Source organism: Dermatophagoides pteronyssinus, unplaced genomic scaffold (assembly GCF_027571235.1).
Source record: "Dermatophagoides pteronyssinus isolate colony J.1.1.1.1 unplaced genomic scaffold, Derpt_VIB-CSIC_2022.12 sq0001, whole genome shotgun sequence".
Lineage (NCBI taxonomy): Eukaryota > Metazoa > Arthropoda > Arachnida > Sarcoptiformes > Pyroglyphidae > Dermatophagoides > Dermatophagoides pteronyssinus.
The window spans coordinates 2,488,655-2,512,599 of NW_027461525.1; the positions used below are offsets into that span (position 1 = coordinate 2,488,655).

Here is a 23,945-nt window from a genome sequence, read left to right on the forward strand (position 1 = left end):
GTTGAACAAGGTGAAATGGCAAACATAAACATTCTTTTCATAGAAGGAAAAAAAAATTTCTTTGAATTGAATTGAATAAAAAAAAGCCATTCAATTAATTTAGTCCCAAAAGAATTCGGTCATGTATCATATACATTCGAAAATATCATTTAAATAAATAACTAGATTAAAATTTCAACAAAAAGAATGAACAAAATTGAATGTAAAGAAGTAGGAAAAAATTACCCACTTATATTCATTCGTTTTCAATAATGTCAATGTTGGTGATGATTCTGACATTGAGATTAAACATATCAGACACTTATTAATAATATTACGGAATAAATTAACAAGTCCAATTCAAAATGAAGATGATAATGACAAAAATAAATGAATACAAACACTTAAACAGGAATAGAATTTTCACAACTCATATCGAAAAAAGCGTAAGAAAAAAAAGGAGAAAATTTAATTTGATGCAGCAGAACATCCAATAATGAAGTAATAGTTTGATGATATGGAAAAAAAGATATCAAATTCCATAATATTCGATTATCTAAAACATTATTTGTATATCGAGTACGTGTCTTTTCTTTTACTTTATTCAGAAAAATATTCGGCTTCATAGAGATTGTAATTTTCAAAATCAATATCATCTCACCCAAATCACATTTTTAAGTCGAATTCAAATTTTGCATATAATAAATGATGCGTGAAAAATTTATTTTCAATTATATATTCTTACGAATGATCGACATTTATTTCGTGTGAATGAAAGATAGTAAATTTTGAAAAAAAACTAAAAAAAAACATTAGTAACACTATAGGAATTTTCTGCTTTTTTGATTTATGATTTTTGTTTTGCTTTAAAATGACATTTGTCATTGTTTTTTCTTTTGAAATCGTCAGCAGAAAAAAATTCCAACATCTGGGAAAATTTTTTTTCAAAAATCTCAAAAATTCTTTTGCTCTTTATCACAAAAAAACGGTTAATGTTGCTATCAAAAAGTTTTCTTGTTTTTTTGTTTTTTTTTCGAACATCATCATCCATTCTAATTGGTTAAAATGTTCATCATGTTTTTTAATGATTATAATGAATTTTTTTAATAGTGCTTTTTCTATCATTATTGAGGCCATCATTATTGTTTCAGGGCGATTTTTTTTAATGAAACAAATTATTACATGAATTTCAAAATCCGGATATATTTTGTTTAGTTCTTTTTTTCGGCATTTTCCAATATGATGATTGAATAGGTTCATTTTTCAATTTTTTTTTTGGTCATGAGGAATTCCTACCATAATTCGGTAACATTTGATAAAATGCCATTTTTTCCACAAATAGAACAACATACTAGGCCATCGTGATATTCACATTAATGATTCACAGAATGAACACAAAAACGAAATGAAAAGAATAATAATGTAATAAATGTGAAAAGATGAATTGCTATAGCCCGTACACGCACAATCTAATTATTGTTATGATATTATGATTTTAGTCATTAAATTATGTAACACTAATATAATCACATTATTGAAAAAAATAATACGTTTTTTTTTGATGGTCAGTTACGTTAATTCGTCGATTTTTTTTTGTTTCGTTTAAAGGGGATAAAAAAATACACCCAGAAAAAAACTGAACCATTAAAATAGAATGGATTCCATAGTAACAACGTTGCTAAAATATTGCCATCGTTAATTATTATGGTTCATTGATTATTTTTATTTCTTTTTCCTTCATTTTTTTATTCTATTTTATCTAATGATTTTTTGTTTTTGTTTTAGGATTGTTGTTGCTGAGACGGTTGTGCTAATTTATCAGAATGACCATTTGAGAACATAGTGAATACACAATTAAAACCAACAAAAACACACAAGTTTGAATGAATTTGTTTCAATGAGTTTTCAAAAATAATCAGTATCAGAAAAGTCAAATAGAAGGAAATTTGAGAAAAACCAATAATCGAAATTCAATCGATTTCATTCTTTTTTCTTTTTGTTTCTTGTAATAATTTTACAATAATTTCATTGATTTCCCATCGGATATTTTTGTACTAATACTTTAACGAAAATATTATCGATATTGATGTTAGAATTTATTCCGGTTCAATAAACCATTTGTTTTTATCGATTATTTTCTAAACATTTTTCTCCATTGTTCCATTATCCATTGTCATCTGAGGTTTTTATTTAATCTCTTTGGTACCAAAGATAGTGGCCATTATTTCGACACGAATTCGATTTCTATATGAATGAAATATTGATTTCACATCATCAACTTTGGTTACATTATTAGGTATAATGGAATCCTAAAATTTGTAACCAACATTCTGAATGTCGACAATCGAACCAATATTTGATATGAAAAAAAAGTTTGCAACCGTTTAATTTGTTGGATAAAGAAAACAAAAATGGGTGTGAATAAATAAGGAAATGGCCACTGGAAATAGATATTAGCTTTATTTTATATTTAGCAAAAATCCCTAAATATGTCTCTTATTGATTAGACATAAAAGTTTATATAAAAAAATTATATGTTTCAAATAAATTCAACTAATGGTTCATTCGTATTGCATTGAAAAAAGGTCATATGATCCTTCTTAAATTTGTTTGAAACGGATAAACTATCAGGAAGATGTCAATGTTAGCGAAACTTTTTTTTTGAAAATCTAAACGAACATCTTCCTTGATTCGCACGAAAAGTTTTTTATGATACTATAATGCAGAAAAAATGAGATATTGGATAAAATTCTTTTTTCTAATATTACCTTCCGATTTTGGGCATCGTATTTTTTCAATCATTTCATCATCGATCAATAATCGAAAAAAATTGTAATCACTTCCTTGCTGATGATATGATGTTTGACATGACCGAATTCGATTTTTACCATCTCAAAAAATATTTCATTTCATTTTTTATCAGCATAAAATTCTTCCATCCTTGTCCGTATTTCACCATCAAATGCTATATATTTATGCTTTGGTTTTGTTCACGTTAACATTTTGCTTATTTACTAACATGAATTTTTCATACATTTTGACTAGTTATTTATGAAGTATATCGATGTATTTTTTCATTGTCGTGTCTGGATTTTATTTTTTTTTATTTTATTTTTTTTTGTTATGTTCGACAATTTGATAAATGCATGACGTCACAAACATATGAGAATATTTGATATATATTAAAATGTATGAAACAACAAAAATCCATCGTCCATTTTGGCCAATCGTGTTCAAGTATATGTGTAGCTGATTTGGTTGATGATAATAAGAAATGCACGTTTCTTACACAAAAAAAAGATAGAAATTCTTAGCCATAAAGAAGTTGAAAAAAATTGTGTGACAATGTTTGTTCTAATTCTTATAACGGTGATTTGTATGTCGATTTCGTTTTTTCTTTTCTTTTTTTTATACTAGAACATTAATGGAAACGTTTCCTTTTATACATATGTGTGTGTTATTTTGTGCCAATTCATGTCACTTTTTTTTATTGCTTTACGCTGAATTCGGTTGCTGATGATGTTGATTTTTTGGATTCTTTAAATGTATGTAAGATGAAAAAAAAGAAGAAAAAGAAAAGAACCATTATGTCAATGGCTTTTCTTTTTATCTCGTATGAATTGGCTGGACTGATTTGGTTGGCCAGATTTAGCATCAAATTTGAAAAGCCAAAAACAAACTTTTCGAAATCATGAGAAACGAAATGATGTGAACTTTTTTTTCATCATCACAATATTGAATTGTAATCGAAATTTCATCACATACAAACATTATGTTGAACAAATGATGTACTAGAGAAAGTCATTATCATTTTTGTTTCACTTTTCAAGAAAATAAGTATTCCAAGATGATTTTTAATTCGTTATTGTTTTCAATGTTATGAAAAAGAAAAACAAAATTTAAATTTCAATACATTTTTCAAAAAAAAATCATTTCTAACATTTTTTTAAAAAACATCTTTTCAAATTGATTTATTTCTTGTACATTTAGATCAAATTATATAAGTGTTTCAGTTTTAGAAAAATAAAAAATTTATTGCTGATAAAAATTCCATTTTCTCTATCCATTTTATGATGATTTTAAGCTACATTTTTTGAATTTAAAATTCTGTCACTACCATTTTCATCAAAAATCAATAAGAATAATCATTAGACGTTGGTTACTTGGGACGAAAATTTCTACTATTGTGTAAGCGAGGAAAAGAAATAAAGGTTATCCGGTGATTTTTTTTCGTATATGAAACTATGTGATACATGTATGGTTTGTAGCTTTTCTCAGTCATATTTTCTTGTGACTAATTTCAATCGATATCTATTACTACTATCGATTCTCAAATTGCTTATATTCTTGGTGAATTTTTTGGCTGAATTCTTAGAAAATCATTAATGTACAATGAAATCTGTTCACCACAATGTTTTCCATCCGTTTGAATGTTCTTATTTGTGTGTGTGCGTATATCATTCGTAAAATAAAAAGATGAGGCTAATTTTTCAATTCGAACGTCAAAGAAAATTGCTTTTATCGTCTTCCAATTTAATATGTTTTGTCAATATGAACATGTTCTACATAAAATCAAATTAATATTATTACCCTATGAAGCATCAATTCTTTTCATTTCTTTACCTTTGGCTGTTGTTTTTTTCTTGCTGAATCGAGTGAATTATGGTTTTTTTTATCAAATAATTTTTTTCTTAAATATCGACCAGATGGTCATAATGTTGGAATGGAATCAATTTCTATTATTGATACTTTTTCTCGTTCATTTCGAACAACATTTCCGTTTCCATTAGACTGAATTCCATCATTTGATTCCGAACGAATGTTGATTGTCACTGGATAAACAATCGATGATGATGATCTTAAGTTACAATTATTGACCATTTCTTTTATCTTTTCATTAATAATTAAAAAAAATTGAACAATTTTTGTTCCAAAATTTGCTATCATCTGTCGAAAGTGTGATACATTCTGTAGAAAAAATGCTTTGAACGACCATAAATTTTCTCTAGTTGACAAGTTTTGTTCATTTTCCTTTTTAAAAAATAATTTTTTATAAATTGTCTTGAATCTTGTAGATAGATGTTTTGTTGATGCAGTTTTCAACAAAGCATTACTATTATCATTAAAATTGATGATTTCAAAATTTGAGAATAAATTAATCATTCTAAATTGAAAATGAAATAAAATTATGAATTGAAATGGGAAATTTTCTTACCTGCTAGATGGAACATATCCATTACTGATAATAATCATAGTATATGGATGATGGAAATCAAATTCATTGCAGAATTCATCTGAATAATCAGAAATTTTTTCAGCATCATTATCATCATCATCATAATCATCAAAAAAATCGATTTGTCGTTGACGAGCAATTTTGATTTTTTGACATCCTGATTGTAACCATTTAGAAATCTATAAATTACATAACATACAATAAAATCAAATTATTAAATTTTCTATCATTTCATGAAATTTGTACGTGTTTTGTACATAGAAATCTAGACCATAAATTCAAAGAATTCTTTTCATTATTTATTCACACACAGACCAAATAACTTTTTTTCTTTAGTCTCATTTCGAATATTTGCTGTAATGACAACACAATTAAATAAAACTTTATATATAAAAATAATAACTGAAATTATCTTTAAATATGATAAGTTCATAAATAAAAGATTAGAATCCTAGTCTAACAAGTTACATGTACAGTTTCATCTGAATCATGCTACATTTTCAACTCTTTTTTTGTTTGTTTCATCTTTAATAAATTACACATTAAAATTTAGATTGAAATGTGCTTGAACATTGAATAATTCATGATATTAGAATGTTGAATGTATAAGAAAATTTCAATTCCAAATATTTTGTTTTTGTTTTTATTATCTAGTATCAGAGAATTTATGACCAAACATTATGTAATAACAATACCATTTTGACTATAAATAATCACATCCATCATTCATTTAATATATAATTCTGCTTATTCTAAGTGTAAATTAAAACTTCTCTTCAATGAATACCCTGATTTTTTTGCCATTTCTTTTCGTGTCATTGATGTATACCAAAAATCAACGGAATGATCTTTTCTTGGAAAAAATCTTTTTTTTTGAAACCGGAACCATCATCGCAAAATTCTTGCGAAATTCTCCGACTTAGATGAATACTATTAGATTCTTTTATCGTAATGAACATTTGATTATTTCACCTTTTATGATCACAAGTTATGTATCAAAAAATTTACAAAATGCTTGCTATTTTGAGCATTATATATCAACGAGCAATAAGTTACATAACAAAAATAGATAAATATGAAAATTAATTTTTACTTGCAATCGTAAACGATGAAAAAAAAAATATTTGTTTGATGGGATTAGAATTCTTCCAGGCTATGTAATATCTTACGACACTCACTCACGAACATAATGTTTAATATAATTTCGAAATTCGGTAAACTGAATAGCTAAGAAAATAAATTATAATGTAATTCTGGCTAGAAGCTATGAAGAAAAAACAGGTCTTTTTTCAAATTATTCCAAACGATGTACTAAAAACCTTTACAGAGAAAAGATGATTGAGTCATGTCGTCTTTCATTTGCGATAAATTTCTTTATAAGGTACCATTTCTTTGCTAAAATTATTATTATTGATTTTTATTGTAAAGTGAAAATATATTTAATAAAATGTATTTTTTTCCAGAAGAGAGAATTTCTATTAATATTTTTGTATTCGCTTTTTTCATAAAAGTGTGAACGACACAAACATGAATCCTTTTTTTTCAAATATTACTCTATGATGATAGAAATCGATGAAAATAATGCCAATAAAATATTTGGAAAATGCATAACTGAATTAAGCCTACTTACTTGAAATCCTTTTGATATTTTGCCACTTTGAATTGTTGTTGATGTCATTATCAGGCTTAATATTGACTTACTTGTATCATCAAATAGCTTTCAATTGTAACATCAGAATATGATTATTTTAAACAACCAATTTAACGAAAAAAAAGTTTTGTTTTCGTTTGTTCATTCGTTGTCAATTTGTTTTGTTTTGTTTACAATTGATTTTGTGTAAATATTCGTATCGAAAGTTTTTTTTTCATTTGTTTGCATAAAATTGACAATAATTTTATTTACAACCTTTTTTGCAAAACATCAAGATAAACATACCTGATTATTAACCCTCCGCTATTCACGCAGCATTTCTCGCGTCGTTATCCATGTGGGGTCATTTTTGACCCCAACTTTGATCGCTTTTAAATTATGTTTGAAAGTTAAAATAATCTAAAATTTTGTGCTCAACTCTTAGAAAATATTATCAATTTTAAAATTTCATCAAAAAATTTTGTCTTAAATGCATTTCATTAATGATACAAAGCGGCAAACAAATTTTGATTTTCCTATTGAATTTTGGGTCGTGCATAACGTAAGTGATGACTGGTAGGGATCCTACAGCACTTACGTTATGCACATTTAGACTTCATCCCGAAAATCGATGATTTCTCCACTATTTTTAGTCGGAAAAAGGTGAAAATTGCCTATCATGTTCAATAAACATAGAGCTTCGATCATTCAAGAGAATTTTGATTTTTGTCGATAGATTTTCGAATGGCGAAGTTTTAAATGTCGTTGGGGTCAAATTTGACCCCACATGGATAGCCGAGGGTTAAGTCTATCAAACAACTTTTCATTTGATTGTCTTGGTAGACATTGAAATCGACAACAACAAGATGGTTTTTTTGATAATTTAGCCTGTCGATTATGTTTGTTATCGATGACAATTTTCAAATATGCTAATAAAGGTTGTGTGGTAGAACCCTATTTTTTATTACAATTTATTTAAATAACTTAGGAAACGTTCATACATTTTTTCTTCATACCATAATGAATACGGTGAATATTATGATGAATAATGTTGTTGTCTGAAATAGCTGATACGTTGACATGTTCATCGATGATGTATTGGATTGAAAATCATTACAATCACTATCATTATTAATTTTTTGATAATAATTATTCCAAATTATTGAAATTCTAGATAAAATATTTTCATTATTTCTACAAAGTTGATTTTTTCTCATGAAAATCAATTTATCAATTAATTGGAATGCCAATAAATGTCGATTGTGTTGCCAGAAAAAAATCGGCTCGGATTCACTTTGATTATGATAATTCATTGGTTGTTTTTGGTATGATAAAGAAATCAAAGCGAATGCAATCGCACCACGAAGTCCAACATGAACCTAGATTTTTTTAAATGATACATATTGAAATAGCGCTATAAAATGTATTCTATGTTCTAATGATGATAATTTATCATTGGTCATAAAGTCAATGTGAAATGATTTATCCTAAACTTCAATAATATATTTGCTTTGATACATGAATATTTTACCATGTTTGAATAGTTATATTTTTTATTTTGTAGTATTTCATATATATTGCAATTAAAAAGAATATTTCTATACACACCAGAAGAATTTGTTCGGCAAATTTTATCCAACGAGTAACCATTAATTTTGACCACCGACTAATCCAATAATGATTGACGAAAAAAGTCAATATAATGATTGCTGATGGGTATGATGAAAACGAATCAATAGAATATCATTTATTTTTTATTTTGATTGATAATCATAATGAATAATTATGAATGCAATAAACATTCATTTGAAATCAATAAATATATAAATAATTTACCAATAAATCTATAAAGGATGCAGAATATTATTGTATATAAAATAAATATAAAATTCCAATTATGTTCATTTCGGATGAAAATCATTCCAAGAAATATGAATATCATTTTATCACAAATGGAACTAGTGTATGAATAAATGAGATAAACAGAAAAAAAGAAAAGAAAAGATGAAATGAGATGGTTTCTTTTAGTTTAATATTCATTCTGCATGAATGACAACATTTATTTTCCATTTTGTTCGAATAAATCCATACATCCATTGAAAAATAATAACTTTATTACTGCTTCTGGCCGGAGTTGCTTCACACACAGTAAATAAATATTACAAAGAAAAAATAATAGACAAAAAATAACAATTCTCATCTATTCATGTTACCTTAAAGTTTCGATTGAACTTTTTACTGTTATTCGAGACCGTATTGATACATTAGCCAGAGCAAATTCTGTTTGAAACTTTTTTTCATTTCAAACGCCCAGAATATGAATGACATGAAATTACATTGTCAACATTTGAAAACAAAAAAAAAGAAAAAAAATCAATTGAAAAAAGTTTATATAATGTCAACGGAAAAACTTCATATACCAGACCACATGCAATAATGCTTAAGACACCTGACCATCCGATTAGTTCGGCAATCATATAGGAACCATAGGACAATATGATCATCAAGATCGGTTCAATTTCTGTTGTATGCGAGAAAGGTCAAAAAAATTTCGAAAAATATCAAGTGGTTATTCGAAAGTTAACTTTTTTTGTTGTTGTTGTCAAGAGCATCATGACAAAATGTCTTTGCAAACCTTGATAATGGCCATTTCTGTTTTTACTGGCAATAATTGTTAATATTGTCGAAAAAATTCCATGAAATAGACCAATAAAAAGGCTACCGAAACTGACAACAACAAACTTAATAAAACCATTTAAAAATAATGTGATGGTCGAAAATGATCTTGATGTAGTTGAACGAAATGTTTCAATTAGAATTCCATGTACGACTATAACGACTGCATCTAATCATAATTGATAATAACATACAAATTTAGCAAAATGATTAGCAAGAAAAAAGGAATTTGAAACTTTATTGTTGAAAATTACGCATACACACGAACGTTGATTATAAAATACATACCATTAAGTAATGATTCACCAAAAACCAAATAATAGAGCGATTTTTTCACTTTGGAAATCTTTGAACAAAGCCAACACCTAATAGAAAAAAAATATAAATAAAAATATGACTAATTAATACTGGAAAGATTCGTGAACAAAATCATAAACCAATATCCTATTAATTTTGATTAATAATAAATTGCAATGCGTATAATCATATTGAATTTCTATCAGTATTCTAGATTTTTCTAATTACATTGATAAAAATTATAAAAACAATTAATTTTTACATCATGATTCACTTATTTGTGATTTCAAGTTGAGAAATTATAAATCTAGCCGTTTAATTTTATTGAATTATATCTATTTACATCAAATTCAACATTCATAATAGAGAATTAAAGATGATATGATAAAAAAGTTTTTGTTTTTTTTAATTTCTTTGAAGCCTTTTCTCATTTTTGTTTCGATGGGCAATCATTCTGTCTTCTTATGATGATGATGATGATGATGATGATTAATTGAGCCTGTGTGTGTGGGTGTTTTTGACATATTTTTATCAACACTATCTTTTTTTTTTTGTTCTTAGAGAATGTTTAAATATTGAACTAAGTATAGCTTACTCGTATCGAATGCCAAAAAAATTGAATTGAATTCTGGCAATATGCGAATTTTTTTCCTGAATGTAAATTTTATTTTATTCAATACAGATACTAAAAAATAGTAAGAATAATAACAACGTAAGCATATAATTCAGTTTTCAATTCTAAAAATATAAAGCTATTGTTTTCGTGTACAAGTGCATACGAAAGAAAATAGTATTAGTTATCGAATAATGAGATAACTGACGAATTGTTTTGAATCAATTAGCAATTACTATTATTCATCAATCGATGAAAAATTTTTGTTTTCGATTTTATTTACATTTTGCATACTAAAAATTATTATTGAAAATTACACTGATAACATACGCAAACAGGATCGATGGCACTGATCGATGTTGAGAAGATCATCATTTCTAACACAGAAATCGACGATAATGTTGAATCGTTATTGATGTTCATGACAGCATATAATGACATGCCAATCAATATGATATTGATCAAAGTACCCTTTTAAAGAATTATATCAGGATTAAAATTGTTTTCTTTTTTGAATGTAAAAATAATTAAAAATACTTACAATGATTGCATACAGTAAAATAGGCAATAAATTTCGATAGAATTGTGGATGCTTTAGTGAAAATGCAGATTCTAAAATGATTCTTGATTAATGATGAAAAAAAATTGTTGTTGAATTTTGAATCATTATCTATGATGATAAAAATTATGTTGCTTATTATAAAATTTTGCAATTATTCTTGCACATTGAACGAAAATTTAATTATATTTTACCCAAAAATATCATGATATGTTGATGTATTAACTGTTTTAATAGAATCCTATATAGAAAATTCTGCCAAATCATTTGACGATTTTTCTATCTTTTTGATTGATATTTATCTCCTTTCTTCTTCTTTCTTTCTATCAACTTTTGCCTGTAATATAAAGGAAATTTATTTTTTTCCCAGAAAATATGTGAATAAAATTTGTAAACTTTCAAAAATTATCAATCACATTTTCCAATTTTTTTTGTTGTTGTTTTGAATTCATTCATTCTTCGTTATGCTACACTTCCTTCAATTTCTTATTGTGTTATTTTCTTTTTTCTATTATTCTCAAATTCTTTTCATTTACTGATTCCTGATAAAGATGTTTGATGTATTTTATTTTACATACGGTGGTAATAATACATTGAAGAATAATTCAGCAGTAAAAATAGGCTTCCAATGTTGAAAATTCGTTGAACTGTTCAAATATGCAGGTATCAAGCAAACAAAAAAAAAAGAAATGATTGGAAAAATGAAATCTTATATATCATTGTAATAGATAAATGTTCAATGGGATAGAATAGAATAGAATAGATTTATGTTCTATGGGATGTAAGAAATGAAAAAAAAAATTCAAGGAAAAACATCTGGTGAAAGAGGTAAGATAGATGAAATTGATTTTATTGATGCTATAAAATGATTGTATGCCTCATATACATAATATTATTCAGGAAAATTTTTCTGATAAACATCATATATGAAAATTCGAATTCATTAAAAATTTTTCCTATACACATAAGCAACATCTAAAATCTTTTAAAATCATTTGATCATAAAAATTTGATTGTTGTCAAAAAAAAATTCACCTTGACAGGCATGTCATTCTCTTCAAAAGAATCGGCTTCAAATTCCATTAATAATTTCAATTATTGAACTGTATCGATAGCATTCTTCTTTTTAAAAAAACTGTCATAGTTATTTAAGGTATCAATGCTTTTCTCGTTTTTTTTGCTTTTAAATTCAATTGACATTACAATACATAAAATTAGAATGATCATTTTTCTGAGGAATTCAATCTTAGTTATAGATATTGAAGAGAAATTCATCATCAAAAATTCTATTAGATTCATCAAAGTTAATTTGAAAAATATAAAACATAAATAAAAGTAAAACATTTACATTCCAAAATATCAATATAGAATGATGATGAAATTTTCAATTCCAAAATTCACTCTATTTGTTATAAAAATCATGAGGTTTAGTTATTATTTTTCTATCCATTCCTTCATTCAAATGAAAAAACTAATTGAAAAAAAGAATCAAATTTTACAAATAATTCAATTTGAAATCAAATTCATCAATAATAATGTGCACTTCTTTGCTACTTTTTTTTGTAATGTATTTTTCATTGGAAAAATTATTCAATTTACCTTAAAAATTGTTCCATCATACAGCCTGCAACGATAAAAACACTACAAATTAAGAAGTAAAAAAAATAAGTTCAAGTTAGATTTTCCACTTCAATGATAAGGTTTGATTTGCTAGTTCTATGAGATATTATCATTATTGCTTTCAAAGATATGAAAACTGAGCAAAAAAGTTTTATTTTATCTAAAGTTTCATGTTACACAAATCGAAAAATAATGTAAGAAAAAATCATTCATTCATACCAAGGTTCTGGAATCCAGTGAATATAACGATTGATTTTAATTTTTTGAAATGTAATTTGAATTATACAGGCCAATGTTATCAAAATTATGTAACTGATAAACAAATGATTGTTATGTATAGCTGATTCATCATATAGTTGTTTGTTTCCCATTTTGTTCTATTAATAAAGTAATAATAAAGATTTACTTGCAGCTAGAATTAAAACATAATTTGAAACAACACATAAGAAAGAATCCTGTGTTTAGACACTGAACTGAAAATGCACTGAAAAATTTTCCAAGAAATATACCAGAATTTATAGCTAAAAAAATACACTTTAGCATAAAAGTAATAAGTTCAATAATATTATAAAACAAATAATCAAATAAATCAATGAGAATGTCCATATTGAAATTATTTATCAAGAATGCTAATATAAGGTAATTGAATGTAAATAGAAAATACTAATGTGACCCGATTTTTTCTTTGCTTTGTATTATTTACTTTTCTTTCTATTCTTCCAATATATTTTCGATAAAATATTATTCAACATTGATGATGATTACTATTTGTTTATTGCTGACGATTGATTTATGGAAAAAAATATATATATTTGAACCGAAGAAAAATAAACAAAGATTCGATTTCAGATTAAATAATACAATTATAGTTATATTCTACTGGCCAGGATCCAAATAATTTATGTAATTGATTTTCATCTATTATACATTTTGACATTTTGTCTAAATTAATGTTACATTATTTGAAATGAAATATTTTGAAAAAATGTGAAAAAATCAAAAATAGTAAACAAAAACCATTTATGTATTTAGTTTGAATCTCTTTTTTTTATCATGAAAATAATTATGAGGAGTCATTATATTTTATATATGTTTAGCTGCTCATTTTTTTTCATTTAATATTTCAGTCATATTTTTTCTATTCTTAAAGATGATTTGATTTGATTTATGATGAAACACATTCATTCATCAATATTCTTATCAGCGGTTTTGATGTTTCTTTTTTTTGCTTTCGCTATATGAAACGATTATTTATCGCTATGTGCAATTTCCTTTCTATTCATTTTGTAAATATCGTTTGTGTAGCCATTATATCGATATGGATTTAGTTTATGAAAGCATTATATTGGTTGATTATTCATTTATTCATTCTGATACATGTTGTATATAATCGATTCAGAAAAGTTTATTGATTAGACACGATTTAGAACTTTCATTCATGGTTTTCATTCTTTTTTTCAAGAATACATTTCCTTTTTTCTTTCAATGTAATATTGATCTGATTATCTTTTTATTAATGAAAAAAAATTCTTTTATTGCTACTAAAGTTGTTTGTTTTGAATTATGGCAGTGAAGCCAACTTTTTTTCTGTCCATTGCCTTTCGGCTGTTGATTGGAATCAGTTTCTGTATTTTGTCATCCAAGCGCAAACAATTTAAGAAGATTTGAATTCAAATTTTTTTTCATAATTTTGTTGGAATAAATTTAAAATAGCTATAACGGAAACATTTATGCATTGAAATTGAAGTAGATTCAATTCTCGGAATTGATAAATGACGGCAATGCATGACTGTTTTTCATTTTTTTTTCTCAATAGGATTAATTAATTCAAATTTCTTTAAAATTGTAACAAATACAGAATAATGACATAGAAATTATCATTTTTTAAAAATAATCAAACAGAGTTCTGGTAAAATAATATCTACGCTAATGATTCACCTCATTTAAAAAACCATTTATCATATTACAGAAAGAAATTCATTCAGGTTAGGCAGTATTATTTTCAATATTTCATTTATTATGAAGGAATAATTTTTCAACAGAAAAAATATTTCGTTCACATTTTTGATCATTTTTGACGGAAACAAAACCATAAATAGCTGGAAAGTATTAGGAAAGTTTTTTTTGCATACTAATTTATTTTCTACTAATAATAATAATAATAATAATAATTGTCTGCCTAAAATGGTCGATTCAAGTGAATTGTATGAATGACATGAAATATATGCAGCATATACATTTTATAATATAGAAAACTATTGAATTTTTCGGGCACAATCACAATAGCAACTCTAAATCCTGAACGTTTAATTTTTATTTTTGGTTTTTAGATATTATTTTTCATAATCGTTTTTATTTCCGTTCAATAATGTCCATAATATTGATTTTTATATTGAATATTCAATCAGTATTTTTTGTGGACTTAATATACTCCCGGCAATTTTGTCTACTATCCATTAATTAAATACTGAAAAAAATGATTTGATGCTAAACGTCGGCAATTGTTTCCAAAAAATTTGATTATTTTTATCTTGAAAATCGACAGGATTTTTGTGCATACAGGATTCAATCAACTTATGTGCGCGCATTTCTAGATATGTGAATCACACTAAATTCTATCAAAAAAAAAAATTGGCGCCGTTTTTCATTTGTTCTGCGTTTGCTCTAATTGAAACAGATTTGGTCTGGTTTCGGTTTGTGCGTATATGTGTGAAATTCCATCAATGATAAAATGAAAATAGTTCTACACATTCATTCGAATGTTGAACGTCGTCCTACAATGTTCATAATGGAATTTTTCTTCATTCAAATGAAGAATTTTTCTCTTTTTGCTTGTATCATGGTGAAAAAAAAGAATTCAACCGCAACCTATTTTCAACATAAAAAAAGTAGAATATGTATCGATCACAATATGAAAAATTATTATTATTTTTTTCGGACATTGTAAACATAAATTATTGTATACAGAAATCCAATATCCAAATCTTTATCCAGTTTTGGAACTTTTCCTGTGGGTGTATATGTGTGTGTGATCAATTTTTAAAATTAGATTCACGTACGATGACAACAACAACAAAAACTTTCAAAAGAAAAATTCAACAAAGACTCACACACACAAAAAAAAAAAAGAGAAATTTCATTCCAAAGCAATAATAAAGTTAATCAAATTCTTTTGTGTTTGCGTGTGTGTTCGTTTATAAATGTACAATTTTTTGTTTGTTGACACATTTAAATACGTGTTTTTTTCGTTTCCTGATATTCAATAATTTCATTCATCCAAAATCAATTTGAATCACCACCTATCAGTGAATATATATGCGATCATTATCATTATCATTAAAATTGTTGTGTTCATGATGAACATTAAACATTATTATGATTCGAGGAATTATTATTATGAAAAATCATCGATCATCAATATCATGGTGATGATGGTTCCAATGGTCACTGATCGAATTTGTCAAATAGAATGAATCACCATTTTTTTTATTTGCTTTCATTTTTTTATCATTTGTTTGCGAATGAACATCATCGTCGTTTTATTTTTCATTTTTTATTATCTATATATGTGCAATTTCAGCATTGTTTTGTTCATATTTTGTTCAAACAACGATTTTTTTTCATTTATTGATTTTGAAGAGGAACAGAATCGTTTATAAGTCATCATTATATTTGTTTCTTCCTCTTTTCCTTTCTTCATTCTTCAAATAAAAAAAATAATATTTTCACAATTGTTCTACTATAGTGTTTTAACAGCAACCTTATGATGATGATGATGATCGATATTTTGACAATCATTAAAAAACGATTGATAACCAGAAAAAAAATCTTTTTCTTATATCAATTTGAAACGACAAATAAATTTGAATGAATATATATGATGATCCTAATAATGATGGCACTTTTCTTCACATAATCATTATATGTATCATTGTCAGCAAAGTAATAATAAAATTTTATTTTATTTTCACTTTGTTCGTTTCAAAACACACATACACAGTTAGTTATAGATTTAGCTCATAATCCGTATTCAAAATTATTATTGAGGGATTTTTTAGAAATCAAAAAAAAACATCAAATTTTTTTTGTTGCTCAAAAAATGAAATCTAAAAATCGATCGCCAATTTTGAATAAATTACCAACATCATCATCATCGATGTATGGTTTTGTCATCTTAACCAATACAATGAGTGCAAACAATGATGATAATGATCGGAATTTATATGATACGGATTCTACTACTTCAGCCATTACTATTAATGATATTAGTTTTAGAAGGAAAAAACGAAGAAGAAAAAAATCAATAAATAAAAAATATTTTTATAATGATCTTAAAAACAAAAAATTAATGATAAAAACCAATAGGTATTATTATAGTAATGGTCATCGTTGTAATAATCATTATAAAATATGTGAGAAACAAAATTTGAAACAAAAAAACTGTTCAGAAAAGATTGAATTTGCAAATTTTTCCAAACCAACACAAAATAAAATACTTGACCAGAATAATGATAATAATGGTGATCATTTACAATTTAAATATTTTAATGATCATTTTATTCGCTTCATTGTTATTATTGTTGCTTTTTCACAAACTATTGTCGATAACTTGGAGTGGAAAACTTTTGCATTTTTTATTCGATCTCAAAAGTAATTGGCTACAACAACAACAACATAATTTTCCGAAGATATATCGAATATGGTCAAAATTCAATAGTCAAGAAATAAAAAATAAGATAAATAACATGATTACATTATTGAATCGTCACGTTTTTCGAATGAGAAAAAAATTTTCAACTAAACCGCCTACTACCATCATTAGTGATCATTATTATTGTTATCGAAATTTTGCTGCCATTTTAAATTTTCGTATTTTGTTTACATTTTTGATTATAATGTTTTGTTTATCATCACCATCATTGCCATTTAAATCAACCAGAATGGCTACAAAAACTACAACAGTGTTGACTACAATTCTGTTTCATGCATATAACAATGGTGTATCATCAGTTTTGGTAGATAAAATTAATCATCAAAAACCATCAGATGCCGTGACTGAAATCATTTCGATAACAACATTCAATTATGATGATGTTAATTTTGAAGAAAATAATGATTTTGTTAGTGAACAAATTAATGATAATAATAATAATCATCATCATCATTCATCATCTCATAAATCGATTACCATTGGTCCGACATTCATTTATGATGATTATCAACCACAACGTTTCAAATTCTCGAAACAACAACAACAACAACCAAATAATATTGATGATAATGTTAATAATAATAATAATAATGACAATCAAGATGATCATCATTCATTAAATAAAATTAATCGAAATCAAATCAAACATGCACAAATTCATAATCATCATCGTATTCATTCACATCATAATCATCATAAAATTCAACATCAACAAACATTCACCAATATGACTGCAAATGATGATGAAAAATTTCTAGAAACAATAAAAAATTTTCGCCTAATTAATAATGATAAACCAATACCAAGTCCAATTCCATTTAGTAGTGTGTTGGTTAGCATAAATTCACATGATCATTTTAGTGACAATTCATTTGATAGTTCAGATGTTGAAATTGAACAAAATTTTCCTAAAACATTGCCATCTTCAGAGTTATCATCGTTTAAATCATATCAAATTGATGAAAATGATGATTCAATGAAAAAACAAAGTGATCTATTTTCTATGGATAGCAATGATATATCCGACGAGAGCATTGGCAGCAGCAGTAATAGTTTAAGTAGTGAAGAGATCGAATTTCAACATTCATTTTCACTACCATTATCATCATCATCATCATGGACCAAAAATCATCTGTTTGATGTTATTAACAATAATGAAGTTGATCTATTAAACCGGAACTCAAAATCTCATTTTTATATTGATGATCATGATCAATGGAATGATCATAATAATTATGCATTTACAATGAAAAAAAATATACGTCCATTACGTTATGCATCATCGGATCATCATCCAAACATAACATGGCCAGTGAAAAAAGTCGCCGAAGTACATGGTAATATTACATTAGGTGGTCTAATGATGGTACATGAACGTGAAGATCAAAAAATTTGTGGACCAATCATGCCACAAGGTGGTATACAAGCATTAGAAGCTATGTTACATACAATCGATTATGTCAATTCACAGCCAAATATTTTACCTGGTATTACATTGGGTGCCTACATACTTGATGATTGTGATAAAGACACCTATGGTCTTGAGCAATCGATCGATTTCATTAAAGGTAAATATAATCACCATTTTTTCATTTTAATCTCATTACATCATTACGAGACAGATTTATAATTCCATTCTTTAGTGGAAGCCATATTTACACAAAAAAACAGAATATCACCTTCAATTCGAGTCACTGTAAATAAAAAGAAAAAAAAAATAATCATGAAAAAAGGGTTTTCCAACCAAATGAAAAAGAAATCATTAGAGTTATTACATTTATTTGATGAATCATTCATTTGCATTTGTACTAATGAATGGTGGTTTCTAAGTACAAAAAAATGAAAAAGGTTGATTAATTAATTGTTAAAATCAGTTCATTATTTTGTTCAAAATAAACGAATATTCTCATTCATTCATTAGAATTAACTAATATCAATTATTCAATGGAAATGGAATTTTCATTTACATCAGGCAATATTTTTTTCCGAACTCATTTTGAGATTGAGTGTTTGAACTGTGTTTTCGATATTTCTTTTTTGTTGAAACAAACATATAACGAATGAATGAATTTTTCTTTTCGTTATCATGTGTAAAATTTGAAACTTTTTTCATGTTCGTTTGTCGTTTTTCATTGTTTCGATTTTTTTTGACATTTTCAAAATTCCAAAAAAACAAAACTCAAAAATTATTCATCCATACACAATGTACGTATGGGTTTATTAAATGAAGCCATTGTTGTAACAAAAAAAAATTGATAAAAAACCTTTGCATCATAAATAATCATATTACACAATTGCATATATTTCAATATAATTTCCTCATTTATATAGTTGCTTTTTGAATAAAATTAGATTTGTTCATCTCACATATAAACATTTTCATTTCTATAGTACGTGAATCGAATAAATTTTTTTTTCTTTCTTCCTTACGGACTTTTGGTTCTTCATCATTGATGAAGAAAACAAATGATCATTTTTTTTATTCAAATATAAAATACCAATGAACATGATCAAGGTGTTCATTTTAGCGGAACATTTTCTGATATTTCAATGAAAATGTTCTTTTGAATGAATCTCAAAGTTATGGTTTTTTACTGTAAGAATAGTTCATTAATTTTATGTGTATTTTGAAACATTGGTCATCATGAAATTTTCATATTTAAATGATAATAAATAGAATGATAAAATATTGTTTCAAAACAAAATGCCTTGATACAGATTTATCTAATTCGAATACACACATAATTCATTAATGATGGTGATAATGGATATTTTCTTACAACTAATGTCTGTCAACAAACGATAATAACAGATGAATAAGAAAAATTTTTTTCTTTCGTTTATTGGTCGAAAAAGAAAGTGATATGAAGTGTAAAAGAGAGAGAGAATAAAGAATGAATAATGAAAAAAAATATCAATTCAATAAATATTTGATCAGTCGGCAAATACAATTCCATTCATACGATGAATGTCCGGAGTCTAAATTCATTAACATCATTCGGGTTCTGATCAACAACAAAAAAAGAAAATTACATAAAAAAACTAACACTAATGTATATGAAATCAAAATGTAAAAGATGTGTTCTTTTTCATTCCATGAGAGATGGTGTTTCCACATTAATTGTGAGTAATTGATCATTTTTTTCTGTAATGTTGTTTTTTATTCTGGTTAAACATTGTCGATGATCATAATTTTAAATGTTTATTTACCTCTCTCTACATATATTTTGAAACAAAAAACTTGAAAACAAATCTCAATTTGTTATGAATCCGCACACTCATGCTGGCCAAAATTTGCAACAAAAAAATTATCAGATCTGGTAATCATCATGTCCATCTATGTGGCAATATTAAAAAAGATAATTAGAGAATTTCATTTATCCAATACCAAAATAGAGCAAGGATAGCAACAACAACAACAAAAATACCCATCACAAACATGAACACATAAGTTTTGTCCATTTTTTTTCTCTAGAATTCATTTATCAAATCCATCTTTTTTAACCTTGATGATTTCAATGTTATTTGTTTTGGATATATCAAACATACAACATTGAAAAAATGGTTCATGAAAAATAAAAGTTGATATTTATAAAAAAAAATTGAAAACTCTTCATCTATATCAGCAGATATCGAATCTGTTGTATAATGTTTACTAAAAAAATAACAATAAAATTTTTGTTCAAATAAGTTGTATGCCACTATCACCAATATTATCATCAGGATATATTATCTGATTATACGTGAGGTCAGTATTCGTGTATGTATGTGAACAAACGAAAAAAAGTTGAAAACGAAAATTCTTTATCTGACAAAATTTGACAATAAATACATTCTTGAACAAACATCAACAACAACAACATATTGAGTTGATCCGTTGGGATTCCAGTCGTCTTTCTTTTTCCTGAATCAAACCATCAGGAAAAATATTGTTTGGTTTCCATTTCATTCATCTGACTACTATATTAATATATCTGATGGTCGAATCATCATCATCATCATCATCCGAATAATTTGATGATCAGGAAGCTTTTCAATTTTTAAATTTTCCTTTCTATCATTTTTTTCTGTATCATTCACTTGTTTACTTTTTATCTTTTATCTCTCTTTTTATTAAAATGGCCATGTTTAATGGAGAAAAAAAAAATGATAATAATAATAATAATCATTTGGGAATCAAGCTTTATTCTTTTTCTTTCTACCAATACTTAAAAAATGAAAATAAAAATTAAAGTTTAACAAAAATTCACATGATAAATGAATAACAGTAGTAGTTGGTTGTCCAGGTTTCATTCAACTAAAACCAAAGTTCACAAGAATTCATTTTAAAATAAATTTTGCATGAATTTGAAAAATATTTTTCTTTTGAATGTAGTTCAACTCATTATGTAATGATTGCATGTTGCAAATAATAATCATTATTCAACAATATGAAGAACGGGAAAACAAGCAAATGTAAAGAAACAAATATTTGATTATTGTTCACAATTATACTGATAACTGCTAATCGTAATATCTTATCTTATATTTTAATTATAATAACGACATATCATCATAAATTATAAGATAACTTATTACGGTTGGCGGTTATTTTGTTGCTGCTGCTACAACACCTTCTAAACTACCATAATACTATCGTTTCATTATCAAGCTACTACTACAATTACGATATTATATAACACATTTTCACATTTTTATTTCTTTATTACGAAAAAAATGATTGCATCTTGACGACTATAAAGGAATTTGCCTGTTTTTTTGCCTTCTTTCATTTTATAAACAAACCTACGTTGTTTGGAAGAATTTAGTGATAACAAAAAAAAAAATCCAAAATAATTACGTCATTTTTTGAATAATTATTATTATTTTTTTTTTTTTGCTGCACAACGAAACAAACCTATTGAAATTCATTTCAAAAATACATTTGAATTCCCTGATCGATAATATCATTTTTTCAAACGGAATTTTTTCTTATGTTAATGTTTGCTGCATTGAATTGTTTGACAAAATTTTTTTCCAATTTTTCAAAATTATACGCATTAAAATGAGAAAAATAACTTTAGAAAAAACCGATTCTATGAATAACTTGCATGAATAATTTCATAGCTTATATTGAATGAATTCAATCGTCATCATCTTTTGTCCCAGTGTTGTATTCTTTTCTCGTTAAATTTATTTGAAATTTTTTCGATTTTATTTCATTTCATTTCATTGACTTTTTAATTATTTAATCAAATTATCACTACCAACAGCAAAACTAGCATACATTCACAAACATGATGATCAAACAAATTTTTGCCCAAAATAAAATATAAGTAAAATTATCGATGTGATAGGAATTATTTTTTTCTGAAATAACATTGTCAAAAAAAATAGACTACCAACAATAACAATGTAACATTGATCGATAATTACAATAATGAAAAAAAACCGCTGATTACAATATTGGTCGATGGTGTTGTTGTGAAAAAACCAATGATTTAATTCCTACTCAAAGAAATTCATTTCATTTTCATTCTCCTCCCTTTCTTTGTTCAATTCATCCATTCAATTACACCAGAATATAGCGTATGAACAAAAAAAAAAAAAGAATCTGAAAAGATCGTCATTTAGTTAGCCATAATGATCTTTAATCACTCATTGTGTATACTCATGTTTTTTTTCCTTCTTTCATTCATTTTAATCTTATCATTTTGGATTCATTCTTGATGGAATGTTTTTTTTGTTGTTGCTGGCATTTCTTATGTAGTGACTTTTTTGTTGTTGTTGTTGTTTGATTTAATTAAATTCTTTTTTGTGTGTGTGTGTGTGTGTGTTAAGTCAATAAAAACGTTGTTGTTTCATTTACACGCACGCACACACATTGATGAAGAATGCATTCGTCAATGTATAATCAAAGCATTCCTTGACTATGAGAGTTTTTTGTTATTTTTACATTTTGGTTTTTACATTAGAACAAAAAAAAATAATAATAATAAAATAAACATCCAAGAATCATTAACAACAAATGATTGATAATTCTTTTCATTGCTTTCATCAAAAAGCAGTAAACAACAAATTAATTATTTCCAGATGTCAACAAATTCATGCCTTTCAAATTATATGATTATTATTAATATCAGTATGAATTTGATAAAATAAATAATTAAAATGATAATAAAATAAAAATATGATTCTACATTTCTTGAACGAATCATACGAAAAATTCAACAAATGATATTCATCAAAAAAAAATTCTTCTAACACAATAAACTAATTCAGATATCATAAAAATTAATAAATAGAATTATTATCATCATTTTTGTTTATTTATTTTGTCATGGAACCGAAGTAAACAATAAAATTTATGATTATCAATATTGTATTATGGGGTGATAATAAGGTTTTATTGTATTTACATTATCATAATTTTCTTTTTTGATGATGATAAAGAATGGCTACCATTTTTGTTTTCAATATGATGAATTCAATTGATTTTGTAATCAAAATCAAAAGGTCGATTGTATTGATATTTAGTGATTATTATTGTTAATAAGAATAATAATAGACAAGCATTATATCTGTTTTAATGTGAATGTAATCGAAATCCTAAGTCATTTCGATTTAATGTTAATGTTGATGGAA

The 23,945-nt window shown here is 25.8% G+C and overlaps 3 protein-coding genes across 4 annotated transcripts in view; 1 reads left to right on the top strand and 2 right to left on the bottom strand.

Annotated features, from left to right (window-relative positions):
• Nucleotides 1-4,070: 4,070 nt before the first annotated feature.
• LOC142646195 (uncharacterized) lies at nucleotides 4,071-7,214 on the bottom strand. 2 transcript variants are annotated; one of them, XM_075824438.1, is made up of 5 exons: nucleotides 7,152-7,214; nucleotides 6,846-6,932; nucleotides 5,195-5,394; nucleotides 4,603-5,092; nucleotides 4,071-4,541 (listed from the first exon to the last, which is right to left on the bottom strand). In XM_075824438.1, exons 2-4 carry the CDS (start codon nucleotides 6,891-6,893, stop codon nucleotides 4,690-4,692), a joined length of 651 nt encoding a protein of 216 aa, XP_075680553.1. In that variant the 5' UTR covers nucleotides 6,894-6,932; nucleotides 7,152-7,214; the 3' UTR covers nucleotides 4,071-4,541; nucleotides 4,603-4,689. The 2 variants fall into 2 exon arrangements, with proteins under 2 accessions (XP_075680553.1, XP_075680552.1); XM_075824437.1 differs by having other exon boundaries at nucleotides 4,603-5,143.
• Nucleotides 7,215-7,616: 402 nt separating this feature from the next.
• LOC113793530 (sodium/hydrogen exchanger 1-like) lies at nucleotides 7,617-12,980 on the bottom strand. Its single transcript, XM_075824439.1, is given in 13 exon segments — nucleotides 7,617-7,799; nucleotides 7,862-8,224; nucleotides 8,454-8,554; nucleotides 8,682-8,803; nucleotides 9,059-9,135; nucleotides 9,266-9,366; nucleotides 9,481-9,690; nucleotides 9,810-9,861; nucleotides 9,863-9,886; nucleotides 10,762-10,902; nucleotides 10,973-11,054; nucleotides 12,590-12,631; nucleotides 12,830-12,980. Coding segments are annotated over 12 exon segments (1,476 nt in total). The 5' UTR covers nucleotides 12,610-12,631; nucleotides 12,830-12,980.
• Nucleotides 12,981-15,337: 2,357 nt separating this feature from the next.
• The window catches only part of LOC113793185 (metabotropic glutamate receptor 3-like), a 32,433-nt gene continuing 23,825 nt past the window's right edge, over nucleotides 15,338-23,945 (top strand). Inside the window, exon 1 of the mRNA XM_027343171.2 lies at nucleotides 15,338-18,889. Within this exon, the coding sequence (XP_027198972.2) occupies nucleotides 17,119-18,889 (1,771 nt within the window). The 5' untranslated portion in view covers nucleotides 15,338-17,118. The remainder of the gene's footprint in view (nucleotides 18,890-23,945) is intronic.

Bases quoted from the DNA above. Each gene is read 5' to 3' on its own strand.
- LOC142646195 (XM_075824437.1), bottom strand. From the start codon at position 6,893: ATGACATCAACAACAATTCAAAGTGGCAAAATATCAAAAGGATTTCAA. The intron at 5,395-6,845 runs GTAAGTAGGCTT...TGTAATTTATAG, and splicing joins AAATATCAAAAGGATTTCAA to ATTTCTAAATGGTTACAATC. The intron at 5,144-5,194 runs GTAAGAAAATTT...TTTTCAATTTAG, and splicing joins GGATATGTTCCATCTAGCAG to AATGATTAATTTATTCTCAA.